The 25,471-nt window shown below is 44.0% G+C and overlaps 1 protein-coding gene across 2 annotated transcripts in view; it reads right to left on the bottom strand.

Annotated features, from left to right (window-relative positions):
* LOC128693230 (putative neural-cadherin 2) overlaps positions 1 to 25,471 on the bottom strand; it is a 101,861-nt gene that overhangs the window by 39,311 nt on the left and 37,079 nt on the right. For both annotated transcript variants that reach the window (XM_070089326.1, XM_070089327.1), the window contains exons 2-3: positions 11,796 to 11,924; positions 1,912 to 2,027 (exon numbers count right to left, since the gene is read on the bottom strand). In XM_070089326.1, coding sequence (XP_069945427.1) covers positions 1,912 to 2,027; positions 11,796 to 11,924 — 245 coding nt within the window. The remainder of the gene's footprint in view (positions 1 to 1,911; positions 2,028 to 11,795; positions 11,925 to 25,471) is intronic.

Genomic DNA, 25,471 nt, shown 5'->3' with positions numbered 1-25,471 from the left:
GTACAATAATTCAGTTGGTGGACATTGTCCTGAAAGGAAAAAAAAGAGAAAAAAAAAAAACTCTCTCGATAAGCAATTCGATTCCTTAAGAAAACCCACGACCCTAACACTTGCTACTGAGTCCTCTTACCTTTTCCTTGAAACAAAAGACAACTTGGAGTGTTGAAGTCTCCTGTTGGTTCTAGAACCAAATCTGATCTTACGAGTTTGAAAAAATCTTTTTGGAAACGCAAAATGTATATAGTGAAATTACATTATTTACGTTATAATGGTTAGCTATAACGAACATAAAGCTTTTTATGAAATAAGAAATCCTCTACAGAGTGAAAAGTCAATAGAATTATTGTTATATACTACACAGCAAGCACTTAACCCGTGTGGCCCGTTGGATATAAGGGTTACAGAACCCTGTACTACTGAAAATGTAGATTGTAGATCCCAGAGCCACTGAGATGAAGGATCACAGCCTCTTAAGCCACCGAAAAGAAGTCTCACAGCATTCAAAACCACTGAAAAAAAGAATCAAAACACAGGGAAACACGGAAGGGAAGGATCACAGCACACAAAATCCATGAGACGAGTGATCACAGCACACACAGCCACTGGAGAGAAGGACAGCAACACTCACAGCCACTGAATAAAAAAAAGAATTATAGTCTCTTGGATCACTGAAAAGAAAGAACCACTGTAAAAAAAATGATCACGTACCTTATAACCACTGAAAAGTAGGACCACAGCACACCGAGCCACTGGAAAAAAGAGAACCATAGATCCTTGAACCGCTGGAAAAAAAAGGATAACACCATCCTGACCAACCAGATATGAAGACCACAATTTTATACGGTCCTTGGTCACTCCGCAGTACAGTTCCTCACCAAAACAGCTCCCCGGGCAAACACACACACACACAACATCTCTCAGCGAGAGGAACAGAAAGAAATACTAGGTTGTCAAGGAAAAAACATGGATTTCTTTTCCCGAAGGAAAAAAACCCATGGCGTGTTCATGGTAGATAGGTGGAAATAAACAGTGATGGAAGACTCCCATGGTTGCCTATTGCATTGTGGGAGCGTAATAGAAGCACTTCCGGAGAAAGGCCCCATCGGGACGGACCAGGGACGGTATTCAGACAAAAACACCGCCCGCAAAGAGATATAAAACACGACACACGCACACGCCGTGACAAAAGAATTCTTGCTGCAACACTAACGAGAATGGCTGGCCATCTCGGTGACGACTTCACTGATGGTTCTGTGGGAAGTTTTTCTGTAGGAGCGCCGCCGATCAAGTTACATTGAAGAATTGCCTGCTACGTGTGAGTGAATGTCTTTTTTATTTTCGTCGAAAAGGAGACTCGTGCCTCACGAAATCGTAATAACACGATTGCTAAGAGACCACGGAACGGGTTGGGTTTAAACTCATGGCGAGTGAAAAAGTTCGGCAAAGTCGTGTGGCTTACGTATCGGCCTGGAGTTTTGCGACTCCCCCGACATGAGTTCTAACCCCACCCTTGGTTTAGACACTTGTGCACAACGTAGGATATCAAATGGAACACTTAGCCACGAATAGCTTCATCAGTCCTATCTAAAGAAGGGGTTTGAGGTAATCAGTCCCTCAACCTGGAGTCGACACTACAGGCTGAGGGACTGATTACCCCAGACTCCTTCTATGGTTCACCTGATGATCGATCAACACCGAAGCTGATCCAATCTTCGTAGAATTTACGTCACAGATAATGATTTACAAAAATCAGTCTCTTAATTTACGAATCCATGTTTGGTTTAAAAGTTACTTAACACTGATCCATGGAGAGTAAAACATCACTTGGGGAGGGTGACAGGGAATGGGGGCATGACTGTGGGCGTAAGAGACGACGTGTGCGTGGGTGTGGGCGTGGGCGTAAGTACTCACCTTATCGTGAATTTCGTAGTCTAGGGCAGCCGCCAGAGTGATGAGTCCTGAGTGTTGATCAATGGTGAAGAGACCATCTTTGTTACCACCTGTGATGCTGTACCGCACGGCCGCACCTGCGGGAGGAATGAAAGGGGCAAGTTACTACAGGGCACTGCCACACTTGCGGGTGGAAGGCCGCAAATTCCCCATACGGATTTGGAACTTATTTTTAATATAATATTAATAATCATTTGTGGCATGCAAAGATTACGTAACCTTTATTTGGCGCATGTACACACCCTCATTAAAAGGCTATCTTACCAACCAGCGAACCTGGTGCTAAGGATCGGACAATGGGGCCCCATCGTCAGATCAGTACCTAGGTTCAGCCAATGAGAAGGTGGGTTTGGCAATTGTGGAGGTGACGTGGTCACCACTCACGTTTCCACCCATGTCATTTCTATTCTAGAGCTGGTTGAACATGGTTGTCCATTCTGTAACCAGGCTGTGTCTTTGCCTATTGATTTACTGTGTGGTACACATATATCTAACTGTATATAGTGTACATACTTGTAAATACTTATGATTCAAAATCATTCAGCTGTGTTTGTTCTGCTCCTTGCTCCCCTTTACACCCAGGATAACAGGTCTTATTGTTCCTGTGTTGTAATGTCATTTCTACAAGCACATGTACAAGGTGTACAGACCATATCTGACATCAATGGCATACTAATATATAGAAAGCCGCTTATTATGCAGAGCATTTCGGGAAAAATAGGTCAGTTTTGTCCCAGGATGCGATCCACACCAGTCCACTAACACCCAGGTACTTAATTTTACTGATGGGTGAACATGGACAATAGGAGTAAGGAAACACGCCCAATGTTTCCACCCTCGCCGAGAATCTAACCCGGACACCTCAGCGTGTGAAGCGAGAGCTTTGTCACCAGGCCACGGACTACAGCTGCTACTACTACTACTGCTGCTATTACTACTGCAACTACTATTACTACTTCTGCTTCTCCTATTATTATTACTACTACTACTAAAATAATAATCACAATACTAATATTACTACTACTAATAATAATATTAATAATAGCAATAACAATACAAGAGACACTTCTCAGTGTATACAACCTTCACCGTAGGGCAAAACGTCGAAATTCATACATTGTTCAAAGCAGGTGAAACTGCAGATCTAAAGAGTGTACAGAGAACTTTTACTACACGTATAAGTTCCATCAAACACCTCAACTACTGGGAGCGCTTGGAAGCATTTGACTTGTACTCACTGGAGCGCATGAGAGAGAGATACATCATAATCTACACTTGGAAAATCCTAGAAAGAATGGTCCCGAATCTGCACACAGAAATCACTTCCTACGAAAGTAAAGCACTGGGCAGGAGGTGCAAAATACCCCAATGTAAGTAAGTGTCCGGGGCCCAAGACTGTTCAACAGCCTCCCACCAGCCATAAGGGGAATTACCAATAGACTCCTGGCTGCCTTCAAGAGGTAACTGGACAGATATTTAAAGTCGGTTTCGGATCAGCCGGGCTGTAGTTCGTGCGTTGGATTACGTGTAGCCAGCAGTAATAGCCTGGTTGATCAGGCCCAGATTCACCGGGAGGCCTGGTCGTGGACTGGGCCGCAGGGGCGTTGATCCCACGGAATTCACTCCAGGTAGGTAAGTTAACTCTTCGCCTCATCCATAACTTCTCACCTTCCCCCCACCTCAAAAAAAAAAAAAATCTCCCATTCTTTAACATCAGTAAAATTACCGTTTGAAAATCGCCCATAAAACCATCCTCAATTATTTTTTTTTCCGACGCTTCGTAAATCCGTAAAAAAAAAAATAAAAAGAAAATGGGAAGAAAGACTTGCCTTTCAGGGCATAATATTTTTTTGTGTTCCAAGGCGAAGAAAAATTGCATTTGTTTGAACGAGTTGAAGTACCCGGGGGGACGGGCTTCCCAGGGCACTTCCCAGCATAGACCTGGGCACTTCCCAGCCCAGTGGACCCTGTGATATAACCCATCGTTTAGCAGAGCCTCTCAACTCACTTCCAGTAAGTCCTTGACTTACTGTATTTCTGAACGATGTACGTCTGCTAGATATTCCGATTCCATCAATCGCCAGACGTAACTAAAGTTAAGTTTAGATTCGACCATTAGGTTATTTTAAGTTAGGTTTACATTCGACCACTAAGTTATTTTAAGTTAGGTTTAGATTCGACCACTAGGTTATTTTAAGTTGGGTTTAGATTCGACCACTAGGTTATTTTAAGTTGGGTTTAGATTCGACCACTAGGTTATTTTAAGTTAGGTTTAGATTCGACCACTAGATTATTTTAAGTTAGGTTTAGATTCGACCACTAGATTATTTTAAGTTAGGTTTAGATTCGACCACTAGGTTATTTTAAGTTAGGTTTAGATTCGACCACTAGATTATTTTAAGTTAGGTTTAGATTCGACCACTAGATTATTTTAAGTTAGGTTTACATTCGACCACTAGGCTATTTTAAGTAAGGTTTAGATTCGACCACTAGGTTATTTTAAGTTAGGTTTAGATTCGACCACTAGATTATTTTAAGTTAGGTTTAGATTCGACCACTAGATTATTTTAAGTAAGGTTTAGATTCGACCACTAGGTTATTTTAAGTTAGGTTTAGATTCGACCACTAGGTTATTTTAAGTTAGGTTTAGATTCGACCACTAGGTTATTTTAAGTTAGGTTTAGATTCGACCACTAGGTTATTTTAAGTTAGGTTTAGATTCGACCACTAGATTATTTTAAGTCAGGTTTAGATTCGACCACTAGATTATTTTAAGTCAGGTTAAGATTCCACCACTAGGTTATTTTAAGTTAGGTTTAGATTAAATTCCTCCTTTTTTAAGGGTGGGTTGAGAGTAAGCGTTTATATGTTATGGTCAGATTAATTTATTTTAGGTTAGGTTTAGATTAAGTTTTCTAAGTTAGGTTTAGAATAATTTATCTTAAAGGTAGGCCTAGATTAATTTAAATTAGGTATACCTCAAGTTCTTGTAGAATAGGTTACGATTTACTTATTCAAAGTTAAGTTTAGATTAAGTCACTTAAAGTTAGAATAGGTTACGATTTACTTATTCAAAGTTAAGTTTAGATTAAGTAACTTAAAGTTAGATAGCGATTAATTCTTCCAGGTAATATGTGGTTATTTTTAAACGTCAATAATACCTCAGGAAGCCAATTATTATTATTATTATTATTATTATTATTATTATTATTATTATTATTATTATTATTATTATTATTATTATTATTATTATTATTATTCTGTCATCGTGGCACTTGTGCCTTAGGGTGGACATTTTTGATGAGAGGCAATTTGTTAAAATATTTTTTTAAGTGTCGCTGTCTTCAGGTCACAAGGGAGTTGATATGTGTTTTGTGTATGGCAGACAAGATGTAATGGAATCCAAGGAAGTAGAGGTACGAAGGAAGTATAGGATCGAGGAACTATAGGATCAGAGAACTATAGGATCGAGGAATTATAGGATCAGAGAAGTATAGGATCGAGGAATTAAAGGATCAAGGGACTTTAGGATCAAGGAACTATAAGATCATAGGATCAAGGAACTATATAATCATGGAAGTATAGCATCAAGAACTATAGCATCAAAAAGTATAGGATCAAGGAACTATAGGATCAAAGAACTATAGGATCGAGGAATTATAACATCAAGGAACTATAGAATCAAGGAGCTATAGGAACAAGGAACTATAGGATAAAGGAACTATAGGATTAAGGAGCTATAGGAACAAGGAACCATAGGATAAAGGAACTATAGCATCAAGGAGATACAGCATCAAGGAACTATAGCATCAAAAGTATAAGATCAAGGAACTATAGGATCAAGGAACTATAGGATCAAGGAACTACAGCATCATGGAAGTATGGGATCAAGATACTATAGGATCAAAGAACTATAGGATTGAGGAACTATAGACATCAAGGAAGTATAGGATCAAGGAGAAAGTATAAAATACAAGGACTCCAAGGAAGTATAAAATCGAGGACATTACTGAGGTCTTCAAGACTTGGCTCTTCTCGAATCTTTCAAGAAAAGTTGAAAGTCGTACCTGAGTTACGATTCTCTTCAGTATAACGTCTTCCGTGAGTCAGGGTTTATCGCAGTTCTCCTTCAGTTAGGTTTCACCCTCAGTAAACAGTTCTCCTTCAGTTAGATTTCACCCTCAGTAAGCAATAATCCTTAAGTTAGGTTTTACCCTTAGTAAACAGTCCTCCTTAAGTTAGGTTTCACCCTTAGTAAACAGTCCTCCTTAAGTTAGGTTTCACCCTTAATAAACAGTCCTCCTTAAGTTAGGTTTCACCCTTAATAAACAGTTCTCCTTCAGTTAGGTTTCACCCTTAATAAACAGTCCTCCTTAAGTTAGGTTTCACCCTTAATAAACAGTCCTCCTTAAGTTAGGTTTCACCCTTAATAAACAGTCCTCCTTAAGTTAGGTTTCACCCTTAATAAACAGTCCTCCTTAAGTTAGGTTTCACCCTTAATAAACAGTTGTCCTTCAGTTAGGTTTCACCCTCAGTATACCGTCCTCCTTGAGATAACTGTCATCTTCAGCATAACGTCATGGTTTGAGCTACGGTTCCTCTCAACAAAGAGTCTAGGCTGTTCCCTCGCCTGGGGTAAAAGCCTCGCTATCGTCTGGATCAATTTCTCCTGTATTAAGACAGACTTTGGTGGCTTGACTTGCACTGTGGAGAGACAGAGGAATAGGTTCGTATAATTTATTAGGTAAAGGAGTGAGATAGAGGCCCTTCTTTTATGGAATTAGAAGAAAGGAAAGTGAGCAAAAGACCTGATAAAGATGGAAAGACGTTTTCGACAAAAATTAAATGGTGGAGGGATACGTAGATTAAGATGAAGAGGGAGATTGTGGTTAAAAAGAGATTGGGGGGGGGGGAAATCCGAGAATTTTCAAGCAATATTTTTTGGAATGAGAAGAAAGGTTGAGGAATATGAGGAAGATACAGGAAGTTATTGATTTCCAAAGAGGCAATGTCGAGTAAATGAGATAAATTGATGAGTGGGCTGTGTGGTCCAGTGTAAGTAGTATTGTGGTCCTGTGTTAGTGGCGCAGATGGTTTTGGTGTAGAGGTGGTGATAATGCTCATTCATACTAATGGTGATGAGAGTGGATGGTGGCAGTGGTGGTTGTGATGGTGATTTAGACCACTCATGGTAGTGGTGATGGTGGTGGAAGTGAAAGAGGGGGATGAAGGTGTTGTAGGTGGTGGTCTTCGTGGTGGTGGTGATGGCAGTGGTACCACTGGTGGTGGTGGTGGTGGTGATGGTGGTGGTGGTGGTGGTGGTGGTGGTTTTGGTGGTGGTGGTCGTCGTGATGGTGGTGGTGGTGGTGATGGCAGTGGTGATGGTGGTGCTAGTGGTGGTGGTGGTGGTGGTGGGGAAGGTACCAACTTAAATAATGCCTCAGGTCATGGCACTCGATTAATGAGATCGCTGTTATAGATCATGTGTCAGGAAGAAATATTTTGCTACAGTTAATCGCCTCCCAAAATTGGCTAAGGTTGACTCTCTCTCTCTCTCTCTCTCTCTCTCTCTCTCTCTCTCTCTCTCTCTCTCTCTCTCTCTCTCTCTCTCTCTCTTTCTCTCTCTCTCTCTCTCTCTCTCTCTCTCTCTCTCTCTCTCTCTCTCTCTCTCTCTCTCTCTCTCTCTCTCTCTCTCTCTCTCTCTCTCTCTCTCTCTATCTCTATCTCTCACACACACAGTGAAACATAATTTTTTCTTTAGATTCAGAATGATTTTTTGCGATATTATTGCATACACGAATTTTTGCTTGCCTTATTTGCCATGAAGAGCATTGCCATATAAGCCAAAATCGCAAGTTTGACCTATTCGGCACGATATATGTGACAAGTTACTGAGATGATGTTTCGCCCGAGGCCACCAATTAATAAAGTCAGTCCCTGGCGGACGAAATATATTCTCAATAAAATTCTATAAATCGCATACTACGTCTTATTAACGTACTTACGGAGGAGGAGTAAGGTGTTCAACTCCTTTATTAGTGCTCTGCTGGCCTGAAGCCCCAGTCTCCAAGACCTGATTGGCTTATCCAATCAGGACTAAGTAAAGTCGTTAACAACTATTACAATCTCGAAAATGGAGAACAACAACAAAAAGAGAGGCCAATTTTACTAAGGCAGTAACACCGTCTTACCGGAGCATCTCAGAGAACAGCTTCCCTTAGGATACATGCAAAATAACCACGGGGGGAGTTGAATGATAGTTCTAGGCCTTTCGTGTTGCAATCAACACATCGTCAGGAGCTTGCAATGTTGCAGAAAAGAGGAGGTCCAGCCAAATACGATCACAGGGAGCTCAATGGTTTGCAGGTGCCCATATGATGCAGCAGTTATTTAATTGATGTGTGCTTCAGGAGATGTGCTCGGTATGATGCTCACCCCGAGATCCTTTTCCCCTATGTGAGTTTTGCAGTCTTTGACCTCCTAGCATGTACTCTGTCTGCAGCCTTCTTTATCTTCGCCAAACTTCATGACTTTGCACTTGCTGGGGTTAAACTCCAGGACCCATTTGTCGGACCAGGCTTGCAGCCTGTCCTGATCTCCCTGTAGGCTTACCTGATACTCGTCTACTTGTATTCTTCTCATTAGCTTCACATCTTCTGCAAACAGGGACACTTCTGAATCTATCCCTTCTGTCATGTCATTCACATATACTAGAAACAGCACCGGATGTAGCACTGACCCTTGTGGAACCCCACCCGAAACATGTATCCCCTCTGGTATCTCGTCAAGTATCAGCACACGTTGCTCCCTTCCTGAAAGGTATTTCCTGATCCAATGAAGTACTTTCCCTGCTATTCCTGCTATTCCTGCTATTCCTCCTGCATGTGTGTGTGTGTGTGTGTGTGTGTGTGTGTGTGTGTGTGTGTGTGTGTGTGTGTGTGTGTGTGTGTGTGTGTGTGTGTGTGTGTGTGTGTGTGTGTGTATGTGTGCACTCACCTAGTTGTACTCACCTAGTTGAGGTTGCAGGGGTCAAGTCCAAGCTCCTGGCCCCGCCTCTTCACTGGTGTGTGTGTGCGTGTGTACTCACCTAGTTCCTAGTTGTGGTTGCAGGGATCGATTCACAGGGGTCGAGTGTGTGTGTGTGTCCCAACGACTTGGTTCCTCTCTTGTAAAATAATCCACAACTGACAATCTTTTTCTGCATCTCAGTATTTTTCATGCCAGGATCGTGTTTCCCCTAATTTCAACTCCTTGGCGATGCTCACCTACAACTCTGGCGGTACATTAACACAGAATAGTTTCATGAAAATTTACAGTCGAGCCATAATTTTGACTGAGATGCAAAAGGATAGGGTATAATGGAAGAGCAATAAAGTTAAGGGATGAAGAAGAGGTGGCGATAAAGATGTATTGTGAAGGAACGTTCACATATCGTGACTGTAAATCTCACGTTCCGGAGAACGATCAGAATTGGTTGCTTAAAGGCCACGTCAGTTCCCCTGTTTCCCAATAATATGTTATTTTCCCTTACAATCTAACCTTGTACATAATTACTACAGCATTTCCTTGTTTCGTAAGGTGAAGTCCAGGATCTTTCCTTAATTCATGGTATAACTTAACAAATCTTTGAGGACAATTATGTTGTTCTCAGACCTCTACAACACACTTGTCCTCAAAGATTTGTTAAGTTATACCATGAATTAAGGAAAAATCCTGGACTTCACCTTACGAAACAAAGCAAATGCTGTAGTAATTATGTACAAGGTGGATTATAGGGGAAAATAAACATGATATTTGGAGACAGGGAAACTCAGGCGCCTCATATGTTCTGAAGCTTGAGGCACTTACACGCTGGTAGCGAATTCGGCTCACATCTGAAAGACCCCGGGATCGATGCCGGAGCTGATGGAGACTGCGGGCACATGTTTCCTTACACCTGTTGCCCTTGTTCACCTAGCTGTAAGTAGGTATCTGGGTGTTAGTCGACTGGTGTCAGTCGCATCCTGGGGTGAGATGACCTAAAGGACTACTTGGGAAATAAACCCTGGGTTACTAACCCTCCGGGGTTAGTACAGATCTTCTGACTATTCCTCTTGTGTTGTTATTACTGTTCTTATTGTTGTTGTTGTTGTTATTCCTCTTTTTCTTCTTCTCTTTCTTCTTCTTCTTCTCCTCCTCCTCCTTCCCCTCACCCTCGACTCACCTGTTCCTGCAACTCAACACCACTAATGATCCCTGACTTCAAGAGATGTCTTCGTCGACCCCTGACTCCAAGAGATGTCTTCTTCGACCCCTGACTCCAAGAGATGTCTTCTTCGACCCCTGACTCCAAGAGATGTCTTCTTCGACCCCTGACTTCAAGAGATGTCTTCTTCGACCCCTGACTCCAAGAGATATCTTCTTCGACCCCTGACTCCAAGAGATGTCTTCTTCGACCCCTGACTTCAAGAGATGTCTTCTTCGACCCCTGACTCCAAGAGATATCTTCTTCGACCCCTGACTCCAAGAGATGTCTTCTTCGACCCCTGACTTCAAGAGATGTCTTCTTCGACCCCTGACTCCAAGAGATATCTTCTTCGACCCCTGACTCCAAGAGATGTCTTCTTCGACCCCTGCCTTCAAGAGATGTCTTCTTCGACCTCTGACTTCCTCCCGGTAATGAAAACTTCACAAGGTTATTTTCCTTCGAAAGCCCAAAGTTAATTGTAATTAATGGGTGGACGTCAGTCAATGAACATTTAACTCCGAGAGGAAAATTGTTTGATTGAACACAACCGAACACCAAAGATTTCACTACTACTACTATTACTACTACTACTACTACTACTACTACTACTACTACTACTACTACTACTACTACTACTACTACTACTACTACTACTACTACTACTACTACTACTACTACCTACTACTACCTACTACTGCTGCTACTACTACTACTACTACTACCTATTACTACTACTATTACCTTTTGTACAGAAACAATGGCAGCAATAACAACATTAGCCATTACTACTGCTCTACTAATGCTATTACTACTGATACTACTTATACTACTACCACTACTGCTACTAAGACTACTACTGCTACTACTATTGCTTAGACCAGTACTGCTACTACTACTACTATTGCTACTTCTGTTACTACTTCTATTACTATTACTAGTACTACTGTTACCATCACTACTTTTCCTGCTAAATATATATATTCAGTAAGTCATCATGTAGGCTGGAGGTGTGTCATGCAGCAGCAGCAGCAGCAGCAGCAGCAGCAGCAGCAGCAGCAGCAGCAGATAATTAGGGACGTTGTTGCCTGTGTCATCAGCACCGCAGCTCAGGATATATTACTGCTGCTGCTGCTGCTGCTGCTGCTGCTGCTGCTGCTGCTGCTGCTGCTGCTGCATGACACACCTCCAGCCTACATGATGACTTACTGAATATATATATTTAGCAGGAAAAGTAGTGATGGTAACAGTAGTACTAGTAATAGTAATAGAAGTAGTAACAGAAGTAGCAATAGTAGTAGTAGTAGCAGCAGCAGCAGCAGCAGCAGCAGCAGCAGAAGCAGCAGCAGCAGCAGCAGCAGCAATATATCCTAAGCTGCGGTGCTGATGACACAGGCAACAACGTCCCTAATTATGTACATGTGATGTAGGTGGCCCGGGACGCCAGATTGTGCCCCCCAAAAAATAAATTCCGAAAAAAGATGTACAGAACGCTGTTTATTTTATGGATCAAATTATATACAGAGAGAGAGAGAGAGAGAGAGAGAGAGAGAGAGAGAGAGAGAGAGAGAGAGAGAGAGAGAGAGAGAGAGAGAGAGAGAGATGCTGAGATAGTACTCACCATGCGTGTGGGTAGCAGTAACAGTCAGAAGGGTAGCAGCCACGGGGGTGGACTCAGAGAGAGTCACACAGTAGCGAGGTTCAGAGAACTCCAGCGGTGCAGCTCCTGGCCCAGACAACAACCTCGTTGCTGTCAACACAACAACAATACTGTTATTAGAAAACTGATGGGTCTCTTAATCCAAGGAAGGAGAGCGGTAACTCCTTCCTTGGATTATTAATTACTACTTTCCTTTCCCAAGGTGCTATGAAATAATAATAATGATAGTTATATTTAAAAATCGTATATATATAGATAGATAGATAGATAGATAGATAGATAGATAGATAGACAAATATGTATCTAAACTTACGTGTTTGTTTGTGTGTGTGTTCATGACTGCTACAACAATATTTGTGTTGCACTGACTGCTGCAACAACAGTGTTTGTGTTGCACTGACTGCTGCAACAACAGTGTTTGTGTTGCACTGACTGCTGCAACAACAGTGTTTGTGTTGCACTGGCTGATGCAACAACAACGTTTGTGTTGCACTGGCTGCAACAACAACAACGTTTGTGTTGCACTGACTGCTGCAACAACAACGTTTGTGTTGCACTGACTGCTGCAACAACAACGTTTGTGTTGCACTGACTGCTGCAACAACAACGTTTGTGTTGCACTGGCTACTGCAACAACAACGTTTGTGTTGCACTGACTGCTGCAACAACAACGTTTGTGTTGCACTGGCTGCTGCAACAACAACGTTTGTGTTGCACTGACTGCTGCAACAACAACGTTTGTGTTGCACTGGCTGATGCAACAACAACGTTTGTGTTGCACTGACTGCTGCAACAACAACGTTTGTGTTGCACTGACTGCTGCAACAACAACGTTTGTGTTGCACTGACTGCTGCAACAACAACGTTTGTGTTGCACTGGCTGCTGCAACAACAACGTTTGTGTTGTACTGGCTGCAACAACAGTGTTTGTGTTGCACTGACTGCTGCAACAACAACGTTTGTGTTGCACTGACTGCTGCAACAACAACGTTTGTGTTGCACTGGCTGCTGCAACAACAACGTTTGTGTTGCACTGACTGCTGCAACAACAACGTTTGTGTTGCACTGGCTGCTGCAACAACAACGTTTGTGTTGCACTGACTGCTGCAACAACAACGTTTGTGTTGCACTGGCTACTGCAACAACAACGTTTGTGTTGCACTGACTGCTGCAACAACAACGTTTGTGTTGCACTGGCTGCTGCAACAACAACGTTTGTGTTGCACTGACTGCTGCAACAACAACGTTTGTGTTGCACTGGCTGCTGCAACAACAACGTTTGTGTTGCACTGGCTGCTGCAACAACAACAACGTTTGTGTTGCACTGACTGCTGCAACAACAACAACGTTTGTGTTGCACTGACTGCTGCAACAACAACAACGTTTGTGTTGCACTGACTGCTGCAACAACAACGTTTGTGTTGCACTGGCTACTGCAACAACAACGTTTGTGTTGCACTGACTGCTGCAACAACAACGTTTGTGTTGCACTGGCTACTGCAACAACAACGTTTGTGTTGCACTGACTGCTGCAACAACAGCGTTTGTGTTGCACTGGCTACTGCAACAACAACGTTTGTGTTGCACTGGCTACTGCAACAACAACGTTTGTGTTGCACTGGCTACTGCAACAACAACGTTTGTGTTGCACTGACTGCTGCAACAACAACGTTTGTGTTGCACTGGCTACTGCAACAACAACGTTTGTGTTGCACTGACTGCTGCAACAACAACGTTTGTGTTGCACTGGCTACTGCAACAACAACGTTTGTGTTGCACTGACTGCTGCAACAACAGCGTTTGTGTTGCACTGGCTGCTGCAACAACAACGTTTGTGTTGCACTGACTGCTGCAACAACAACAACGTTTGTGTTGCACTGACTGCTGCGACAACAACAACGTTTGTGTTGCACTGACTGCTGCGACAACAACAACGTTTGTGTTGCACTGACTGCTGCAACAACAACGTTTGTGTTGCACTGACTGCTGCAACAACAACAACGTTTGTGTTGCACTGACTGCTGCGACAACAACAACGTTTGTGTTGCACTGACTGCTGCAACAACAACGTTTGTGTTGCACTGACTGCTGCAACAACAACGTTTGTGTTGCACTGGCTGCTGCAACAACAACGTTTGTGTTGCACTGGCTGCTGCAACAACAACGTTTGTGTTGCACTGACTGCTGCAACAACAACGTTTGTGTTGCACTGACTGCTGCAGCAACAACGTTTGTGTTGCACTGGCTGCTGCAACAACAACGTTTGTGTTGCACTGGCTGCTGCAACAACAACGTTTGTGTTGCACTGGCTGCTGCAACAACAACGTTTGTGTTGCACTGACTGCTGCAACAACAACGTTTGTGTTGCACTGACTGCTGCAGCAACAACGTTTGTGTTGCACTGGCTGCTGCAACAACAACGTTTGTGTTGCACTGGCTGCTGCAACAACAACGTTTGTGTTGCACTGACTGCTGCAGCAACAACGTTTGTGTTGCACTGACTGCTGCAACAACAACGTTTGTGTTGCACTGGCTGCTGCAACAACAACGTTTGTGTTGCACTGGCTGCTGCAACAACAACGTTTGTGTTGCACTGACTGCTGCAACAACAACGTTTGTGTTGCACTGACTGCTGCAGCAACAACGTTTGTGTTGCACTGACTGCTGCAGCAAACAACGTTTGTGTTGCACTGGCTGCTGCAACAACAACGTTTGTGTTGCACTGACTGCTGCAGCAACAACGTTTGTGTTGCACTGACTGCTGCAACAACAACGTTTGTGTTGCACTGGCTGCTGCAACAACAACGTTTGTGTTGCACTGGCTGCTGCAACAACAACGTTTGTGTTGCACTGACTGCTGCAGCAACAACGTTTGTGTTGCACTGACTGCTGCAACAACAACGTTTGTGTTGCACTGGCTGCTGCAACAACAACGTTTGTGTTGCACTGGCTGCTGCAACAACAACGTTTGTGTTGCACTGACTGCTGCAACAACAACGTTTGTGTGTTGCACTTTGTGTTGCACTGCTGCAGCAACAACGTTTGTGTTGCACTGGCTGCTGCAACAACAACGTTTGTGTTGCACTGGCTGCTGCAACAACAACGTTTGTGTTGCACTGACTGCTGCAGCAACAACGTTTGTGTTGCACTGACTGCTGCAACAACAACGTTTGTGTTGCACTGGCTGCTGCAACAACAACGTTTGTGTTGCACTGGCTGCTGCAACAACAACGTTTGTGTTGCACTGACTGCTGCAGCAACAACGTTTGTGTTGCACTGGCTGCTGCAACAACAACGTTTGTGTTGCGCTGGCTGCTGCAGTCTACCCGAGTATTATTTTTTTCTTCCTTCGTGTCTTGAAGAAGACAATGGGAAGTTCCACCTGGACGGGCGCAATAATTCCCCATTCTTGAAGGACTCCGCTCCCGAGGTCCTTCATCGACTGCTGTCAGAGGAGTCGCTTACCTCATTGACCGGGGAAGGGGGCCCAGCTCCCCACACCTGCCCCCTCTCTCTCCCTGCAATTATCTCTGTTAATTACTTTTTTTATAATTGGCTATTTTTATATATGTGTGTTTAAGTACTTTTTTACGTAAAACTTTTTCTAATTGCGTGTTATTTTAAGAGTTACTTACGTGGGAGAGAGAGAGAGAGAGAGAGAGAGAGAGAGAGAGAGAGAGAGAGAGAGAGAGAGAGAGAGAGAGAGAGAGAGAGAGAGAGAGAGAGAGAGAGCTGTGGTATGTACTGCAGAACACACTGCGGTATTATGATCTGCATTGTACGACCCGTCATTACTCCATGATAAATGGATATCCTTGCGTATATCTGTACAGATCTCTTCGTCTCTCCTGACGACGTAAGAGAGAACTCATATCAGCGAGGTATCATATCCACCCATTCGGTGATATACTATGTTGCTTTTCACAGAGATCACCCCATCAATGGGTGGCATTAGAGGCGTTCTTATGAACGAGTGCGCAGTGTTACGTGCATGTTATGAATGTTTAATGTGGGGGACCCAGGTCGCCTGAATTTACTTAATGCTGGGGGTGGGGGTGTGGGGGTGTTATATGCCATTGCTACACACACACACACACACACACACACACACACACACACACACACACACACAGGGGAAATCCTGCGTCACACACCTATTGAAGTTTTACGACAAGGTGACGAAAGTAAGACAGGAGAGAGAGGGGTGGGTAGATTGCATTTTCTTGGACTGCAAGAAGGCTTTCGACACATCCGCACAAGAGATTAGTGCAAATGCTGGAGGAGCAGGCAGGTATAACGTGAAAGGCACTGCAATGAATCAGAGAATACCTGACAGGAAGGAAACAACGAAAGATGGTACGTGACGAGGTGTCAGAGTGGGCGCCTATGGCGAGCGGAGTTCCACAGAGAAACAGTCCATGGCCGATTCTGTTTCTGGTATATGTGAATGACATGACGGAAGATTCAGTGGTGTCCCTGTTTGCAGACGATGTGAAGCTAATGCGGAGAATTCAAGCGGATGAGGATCAGTTGGAACTACAAAAGGATCCTGACAGGCTGCAGGCCTGATCCAGCAACTGACTCCTGGAGGTTAACCTCGCAAAGTACAAGCTAGGTGGCCAAAGACTGCAAACCTCACTCAAGGAAAGGATCTTGAAGTGAGTATAATACAGAGCACATCTCCTGGGGCGCACATCAACTGAATAACTGCTGCATCATATGGGCGCCTGGCAAGCCTAAGAATAGCATTTCGACACCTGAGTAAGGAATCATTCACGACATTGTACACCGTGTACGTCAGGCCCATGTTGGAGTATGCAGCACCAGTATGGGACCCACACCTGGGTCCCATACTGGTGCTGCGATATACTCTCTTGATTTAAGCTTTTTAGACAGGATTAGAGGAAGGTGGAGTATATTTAGTCTTCCTCTTTAGATTGCCTCTTAATAAACAACAAGATCTTCAGCTGCCTGTCCTCTCTCAAGCACGTAAAAAAATTAGAGAAAGTGCAAAGGTTTGCAACAAGACTATCCCCGGAGGTAAGGGGCATATCCCACGAGGAGAGGTTAAGGAAAATCAGCCTGACGACACTGGAGTGCAGAAGGGATAGGGGGGACATGATAACGGCATATAAAAAAATACTGAGAGGAATTGACAAGGTGGATAGAGACAGGATGTTCCAGAGATTGAACACAGCAACATGAGGTCACAAGTGGAAGTTGAAGACTCAGATGAGTCACAGGGATGTTATGAAGTATTTCTTCAGCCATAGAGTTCTCAGAAAGTGGAACAGTCTGCAGAGTTATGTATTGGAGGCAGGATTCATACATAGCTTTAAGAAGAGATACGACAAATCTCATAGATCAGGAAGAGAGTAGAACTAGCAGCGACCAGCGAAGAGACGGGATCAGAAGCTGTGAATCGACCCCTGAAACCACAAATAGATGAGTACACACACACACACACACACACACACACACACACACACACACACATTTTATATATATATATATGGGTATATTCTAATATGTATGTTTGTATGCCATTTGCCTATTTTAGTATATTTAACAACAGCCACCTGTCTGTGTTTACGGGGGCGACACTTGTAACTTCCCTCTGAGATGAATGTATCACGGAGGATGGGTTCGTGATTTTGAATTTGTGTTTTGGGTCCTGGGTGAATCAGTCCTCCTAGAGGATACATCTCTCTGACCAACTGCTTAGTCAAAATTCCTGAAAACATCCAAGAACATAATGCCAGCAGTGGAAAGTTGGTTGCTCGTTAAGAACGGTGGGGCTCATTATCTCCAACAATTACACGCATCTGTTATCCCTTTGATTGTTCTCCATGGGATGGGTATGAGGGGTACAAAACAGCGTTATCAAATCCATTTTCACGAACGCTTCTTCGACTTCATGCGAGACGTCGACACAACAGAGAATTTTAGCTGCAACACGTCAGTCAGGTCAGATTAATCAACCAATTTCCCTTCATATCAGTCTCCTTTACTCTTTTCTCATACGCCTAGATAATACACGATAGTTCTTAATCTAGACAGAACATAAGAACATAAGAAAGAAGGAACACTGAAGCAGGCCTACTGGCCCATGCGAGGCAGGTCCAAGTCTCCTACCGGCTTAAGCCAATGCCCCAACTTAGTCAGGTCAGGTCACATTCACTTAAGCACGGCATCTGGTAAGGTCCAACTCACACCCACCCGCACCCACTCATGCATTTATCTAACCTATCTTTAAAACTACTCAACGATGTGGATTTCCAAGCTCCCCGCTGTCTGTCTTTACAATATACTTTACGTCGAAAAGTGCTTTCTAGGTTGCCAGTGTAATCACCATCCCATTACTACTGACAAACGCAGCTCAGGGGAGTTCAAGGGCGCCTCCCAGCTAGATCGAATCATGTTTACGAAAGTCCCAGACCAGAGTTTAGTTCCAGGGAGCACAATTACACTTATAAAAAGCTCTGGAAAAAGATACCGCACTGGGATGAGTGTATAATCCTACCCTGTTGAACAGGTAATTTCCCCTTTCCAAAGTGGAACAAGGCTACTCAGCTATGCTGGCGATGTCGTGCTAGTTGTGTCAGGGAGAGCCACGAAACACCTACACGGTAACACGGATTAAAGAGCTCAGGACAGAAATCCATTGCGCTGATTATCAAGAAAAAGGACCAAGGCGTTCTCTCTCTCTCTCTCTCTCTCTCTCAAACTCCTGACGAGCCTACAAGCTGGCAAAAAAGTTTCCAGGTAACAAAATTAGCATTACTCTCACGCAATCGACTCCTCAGAGTCCGCACAGACCCGCACCTTCAGCACAAACAAGGATCGCGCGGAGGTAGTACGCAATCGTACCAAACGGACCGCACTTGGACTGCCCCAGTGAACCAAACCATCCTACCTCAGTACAAGCTCAGCTCCCTGATCTCAGCAACACGACTGAGTACATAATAGTCTGTATAGCGACCGAGATACTTCATCAGGAAAAGAAAATATCTTGAAAATAAATGAATCTTCCCAGTTCTGTCTGATTCGCCGACTCTTCGGCCACAACACTCGACTGAGAATTACGGTAGACACAGAGGAGGTGGTCTGCCTGCATCAGACCACCTCAGACACCTGAACCAGCAGACATAATCCTCTCGAACTATTGCCTATGTATCGCAAAGCATGGCAGACGACGAAGTCTCAGCAGAAAATTCTAGTCCGCAGCTTGGCGGCCTTCTTCAGGCAGTCTAGAGGAAGAGTTCGTATCTTCGATTTTTTTTACGTCACCATCAACGTCATGAACGCTACTACTGTGACCACTAGCAGTCCCTGACACCAGCAGTCCCTGGCACCAGTAATAATAATAATAATGTTTTATTTACAACAACAGCAAGGAAAACAACAACAATCCGAGTACAGCTTTGTCAGGCACCAAGTTGAGATGAGGCCGCGATCAATGACTCGACCCTTGTAAATACATCCAGGTGATTAAACCTGGTTGATGCCATCTAGTTTATTACAACCAGGTGATTAGACCAAGGTCATTAAAACTGCTCAAATGCACATAACATTCTCTTTGTAAAAAGTTGTATATTTGGTCATCAGTGTTTTAATAAGAGCAGATCAATGCGACACAATAATGGCCGCTCATTACTGACGTAATGGTTAGTTGATTAGTAACGACCTTGGGCAAGATGGTGCAATCACAGGAGAGGAGATCTCTTCACTAAATTTTAAACTACTGTTGAGTGAGGCTGATCACAGAGATGGGTTAGGTTAGGTTAGGCTACGTAAGGTTAGATAAGTTAGATTAGGTAAGGTTCATCAGGAAAGAGGACAAGTGTTTCCTTACGCGGGTTTTAGTCATATGACGACTCGCCATTGGAGCTTTCGGTCATCTGACCGAGGCCTTACACTGGCTTACTCGTCCACCCCTTTAAAAATTAAGGCTGTTAGTAATTACAGGGATGTGGCTGCTGTGATAATAACAACTTGACAGGCACTGCATTGTTTCTTTATGGACCTGTGGTGACGGCATCACACCCACAGCACCATGTTTCCCACCACAGCACCATGTTTCCCACCACAGCACCATGTTTCCCACCACAGCACCATGTTTCCCACCACAGCACCATGTTTCCCACCACAGCACCATGTTTCCCACCACAGTAGAGAGTCAGCAGGCTACATCACCACTAAGACAGCACCAAGAAGCTTGAGTGAAGGTGGTGTTCGTGCAGACAGCCTCAGAGACAGCAGGGTATTTAGCAGCAAACGCAGGCCGGTAATTATCCTACTCTAATGACCTAACTACATTAGCAGGGGTTGAGCTGCAGCTCCTGGTCCCACGTTTCAACCTCCTGATTCTTTACGTATTCTTATTTTTCACTACTTTACCACTATGGTAGTTTCCTTGCATCTCTGGGAGTCATCTGTTTATTCTCTCTCCATCTGTGTCCTCTTCCTTGTTCTCTCCAGTTCTCTGCGATCAGCCTATCTTCGTATATGGAGGGCCATAATCACAACATACAAGGTATTTATAAGAATATAAATACCTTGTATGTTGTGATTATGGCCCCCTTCCACTGTTTTTTCATTTCTTCAGTGTCGTGAGAATGAGTTCCAGCAGCCTTTGTGTGTACTCATCTATTTATGATTGCAGGGGTCAAGTTACAGCTCCTGGCTCCGCCTCTTCGCTGGTCGCTACTAGGTTCACTCTCTGCCTGCGCCACCAGCTCCATCGAAGCCTTTTCATCAAGCTGTGTATGGATCCTGTCTCCACTATATCACTCTCCAGATTGTCCCAATTCCTGTATGTGTGTGCGTGTATGTGTGTGTGTGTGTGTGTGTGTGTGTGTGTGTGTGTGTGTGTGTGTGTGTGTGTGTGTGTGTGTGTATGTACACACCCAACCCTCGTTCCACTGCTCTTATGACACATAAAAACAACTCGCTGGAAGGCGCAACACACACGTCACTGCCCCGACTCCTCTTGATACACAGTCGTAAATCAGCGAAATTTACGCTGGTACTAAACCATAATTAAAAAAAGTAAATTAGCTGCTGAGGTGAAGACGGAGAAGAAAAACTTCTGCTGACGCGAATAATGGAAGTTTGTGGAGCTGAGTAGAGAACCCACATGTTGGTCCTGACTCAGCCAGAGTCGTCCACATACTGGCAACATCACCTTAATATCTCCAGTTATTTAGGCACTGTATGTGTTAGGTGAGGGGGAGAAGTTACTACAGGGGCACGGAAGTTGCTACAGGGGCACGGAAGTTACTATAGGAGCACGGAAGTTACTACAGGAGCACGGAAGTTACTATAGGAGCACGGAAGTTAATATAGGAGCACGGAAGTTATTACACTAGCACGGAAGTTATTATACGGGCTCGGAAGTTACTTCACAGGTACGGAAGTTCTTTTACAACAAGTGTCCTTCTCAACGTTATTCATAAATCTAAATATCTTGTATGTTGTGATTATGTCTCCTCCGGCTGGTGTACACACTCTCCTCAGATTGGTTTGGAAAACAAATAAAAAAGAGATGTCGAAAGTTATGTTAACGCTACATTTCGAGCATAAGTGAGGCGAAACATGCAGACAAAGGCTTTCACAGCTGTGTTACTCAGATTGGTGATATTTCGAGAGATGCACGTCTCTCTCTCTCTCTCTCTATCCCTCTGTCTGTCTCTCTCCCTCTTCCTTTCAGTCTGTGTCTGTCTGTCTGTCTGTCTGTCTGTCTGTCTGTCTGTTTCCTCCTCCCTCTGTCTCTCTCTCTCTCTCCTCCTCCCTCTGTCTATCTGTCTCTCTATGCCTGTCGACTTCAAAATATGTAAATGAGGCAGTGTCTGCCGAGGCAGTGTCTGCTGAGAGCGCAGACTGTCACAGGGAACCCAAGACTCTCATCCACACCAAAGTTACTCCACTATCATGCATATAATTCACACCAGGGTAAAAAAAAAAAACTCTTTCCTTCTTTCTTATCAAGATTCACAACAAAACTGGGCCGCAACATTCCGACTGTATCAACTTGAAAGTCAGTTTTTGACTTAATTTAAAAAAAAATCAGTCGAATATTTTAGGTACACGAAAAAAACATTAATGGCTTTTATTGTCGACGGTAAATCACTTTAGGTAAACAATTAGACAGAAAAGGGTGGAAAAATCTTGTCTAAGACGACAGGTGGTCTAAGACGACAGGTGGTCTAAGACGACAGGTGGTCTAAGACGACAGGTGGTTAATGTCTTAGAGGAGATTGATAGGCAGGAAGGGGTGGTGATAAGTAATTCTGAAGTGATTCGGTGAACTGAATTCTATAGATCAGGTGTAAAAACAGTATTAACAAGCCGATGTATGAGACACATGTGTAGTACCTAGGTGGCTTTACTGGAGAGACACCTAGGTGGCTTTAATGGAGAGATACCTAGGTGGCTTTACTGGAGAGATACCTGGGTGTCTTTGCTGGAGAGACATCTAAGTGTCTTTACTGGAGAGACACCTAGGTGGCTTTACTGGAGAGATACCTAGGTGTCTTTACTGAAGAGATACCTAGGTGTCTTTACTGGAGAGATACCTAGGTGGCTTTACTGGAGAGATACCTAGGTGTCTTTACTGGAGAGACACCTAGGTGTCTTTACTGGAGAGACACCTAGGTGGCTTTACTGGAGAGATACCTGGGTGGCTTTACTGGAGAGATACTTAGATGTCTTTACTGGAGAGATACCTAGGTGTCTTTACTGGAGAGACACCTAGGTGGCTTTACTGGAGAGAAACCTAGGTGGCTTTACTGGAGAGACACCTAGGTGTCTTTACTGGAGAGATACCTGGGTGTCTTTGCTGGAGAGACACCTAAGTGTCTTTACTGGAGAGACACCTAGGTGGCTTTACTGGAGAGATACCTAGGTGGCTTTACTGGAGAGATACCTAGGTGTCTTTACTGAAGAGATACCTAGGTGTCTTTACTGGAGAGATACCTAGGTGGCTTTACTGGAGAGATACCTAGGTGTCTTTGCTGGAGAGACACCTAGGTGTCTTTACTGGAGAGAAACCTAGGTGGCTTTACTGGAGAGATACCTGGGTGGCTTTACTGGAGAGATACTTAGATGTCTTTACTGGAGAGATACCTAGGTGTCTTTACTGGAGAGACACCTAGGTGGCTTTACTGACGAGACACCTAGGTGGCTTTACTGGAGAGACACCTAGGTGGCTTTACTGGAGAGACACCTAGGTGTCTTTGCTGGAGAGATACCTGGGTGCCTTTACTGGAGAGATACCTGGGTGTCTTTACTGGAGAGATACCTATGTGTCTTTACTGGAGAGATACCTGGGTGTCTTTACTGGAGAGATACCTGGGTGTCTTTACTGGAGAGATACCTGGGTGTCTTTACTGGAGAGACACCTAGGTGTCTTTACTGGAGAGATACCTGGGTGTCTTCACTGGAGAGACACCTAGGTGGCTTTACTGGAGAGACACCTAGGTGTCTTTGCTGGAGAGATACCTGGGTGTCTTTACTGGAGAGATACCTGGGTGTCTTTACTGGAGAGATACCTGGGTGTCTTTACTGGAGAGACACCTAGGTGTCTTTACTGGAGAGATACCTGGGTGTCTTTACTGGAGAGATACCTGGGTGTCTTTACTGGAGAGATACCTGGGTGTCTTTACTGGAGAGACACCTAGGTGTCTTTACTGGAGAGATACCTGGGTGTCTTTACTGGAGAGACACCTACGTGTCTTTACTGGAAAGACACCTAGGTGTCTTTACTGGAGAGAAACCTAGGTGTCTTTACTGGAGAGACACCTAGGTGTCTTTACTGGAGAGATACCTAGGTGTCTTTACTGGAGAAATACCTGGGTGTCTTTACTGGAGAGATACCTGGGTGTCTTTACTGGAGAGATACCTAGGTGTCTTTACTGGAGAGATACCTAGGTGTCTTTACTGGAGAGATACCTGGGTGTCTTTACTGGAGAGATACCTAGGTGTCTTTACTGGAGAGATACCTAGGTATCTTTACTGGAGAGATACCTGGGTGTCTTTACTGGAGAGATACCTAGGTGTCTTTACTGGAGAGATACCTGGGTGTCTTTACTGGAGAGATACCTAGGTGTCTTTACTGGAGAGACACCTAGGTGTCTTTACTGGAGAGATACCTAGGTGTCTTTACTGGAGAGATACCTAGGTGTCTTTATTGGAGAGACACCTAGGTGTCTTTACTGGAGAGATACCTGGGTGTCTTTACTGGAGAGATACCTAGGTGTCTTTACTGGAGAGATACCTGGGTGTCTTTACTGGAGAGATACCTAGGTGTCTTTACTGGAGAGATTCCTGGGTGTCTTTACTGGAGAGATACCTAGGTGTCTTTACTGGAGAGATACCTGGGTGTCTTTACTGGAGAGACACCTAGGTGTCTTTACTGGAGAGATTCCTGGGTGTCTTTACTGGAGAGATACCTGGGTGTCTTTACTGGAGAGATACCTAGGTGTCTTTACTGGAGAGACACCTAGGTGTCTTTGCTGGAGAGACACCTAGGTGTCTTTACTGGAGAGACCCCTAGGTGTCTTTACTGGAGAGACACCTAGGTGTCTTTATTGGAGAGATACCTAGGTATCTTTACTGGAGAGACATCTAGGTGTCTTTACTGGAGAGACACCTAGGTGTCTTTACTGGAGAGAGATCTAGGTGTCTTAACTGGAGAGACACCTAGGTGTCTTTACTGGAGAGATACCTACGTGTCTTAACTGGAGAGACACCTAGGTGTCTTTACTGGAGAGACACCTACGTGTCTTTACTGGAGAGATACCTAGGTGTCTTTACTGGAGAGATACCTAGGTGTCTTTACTGGAGAGATACTTAGGTGTCTTTACTGGAGAGATACCTAGGTGTCTTTACTGGAGAGATACCTAGGTGTCTTTACTGGAGAGACACCTAGGTGTCTTTACTGGAGAGATACCTAGGTGTCTTTACTGGAGAGACACCTAGGTGTCTTTACTGGAGAGATACATAGGTGTCTTTATTGGAGAGATACCTAGGTGTCTTTACTGGAGAGACACCTAGGTGTCTTTACTGGAGAGATACATAGGTGTCTTTACTGGAGAGATACCTGAATGTGTTTACTGGAGAGACACCTAGGAGTCTTTTCTGGAGAGATACCTAGGTGTCTTTACTGGAGAGATACCTAGGTGTCTTTACTGGAGAGACACCTAGGTGTCTTTACTGGAGAGATACATAGGTGTCTTTACTGGAGAGATACCTGAATGTGTTTACTGGAGAGATACCTAGGTATCTTTACTGGAGAGACACCTAGGTGTCTTTACTGGAGAGATACCTAGGTGTTTTTACTGGAGAGATATCTGGGTGTCTTTACTGGAGAGACACCTAGGTGTCTTTTCTGGAGAGATACCTAGGTGTCTTTACTGGAGAGATACCTAGGTGTCTTTACTGGAGAGATATCTGGGTGTCTTTACTGGAGAGACACCTAGGTGTCTTTTCTGGAGAGATACCTAGGTGTCTTTACTGGAGAGATACCTGGGTGTCTTTACTGGAGAGATATCTGGGTGTCTTTACTGGAGAGACACCTAGGTGTCTTTTCTGGAGAGATACCTAGGTGTCTTTACTGGAGAGATACCTGAATGTGT

The sequence above is a fragment of the Cherax quadricarinatus genome, chromosome 28, assembly GCF_038502225.1.
Source record: "Cherax quadricarinatus isolate ZL_2023a chromosome 28, ASM3850222v1, whole genome shotgun sequence".
Lineage (NCBI taxonomy): Eukaryota > Metazoa > Arthropoda > Malacostraca > Decapoda > Parastacidae > Cherax > Cherax quadricarinatus.
Note: the sequence above shows the minus strand (reverse complement) of the source record. Positions and strands in the feature narration are given on the sequence as shown.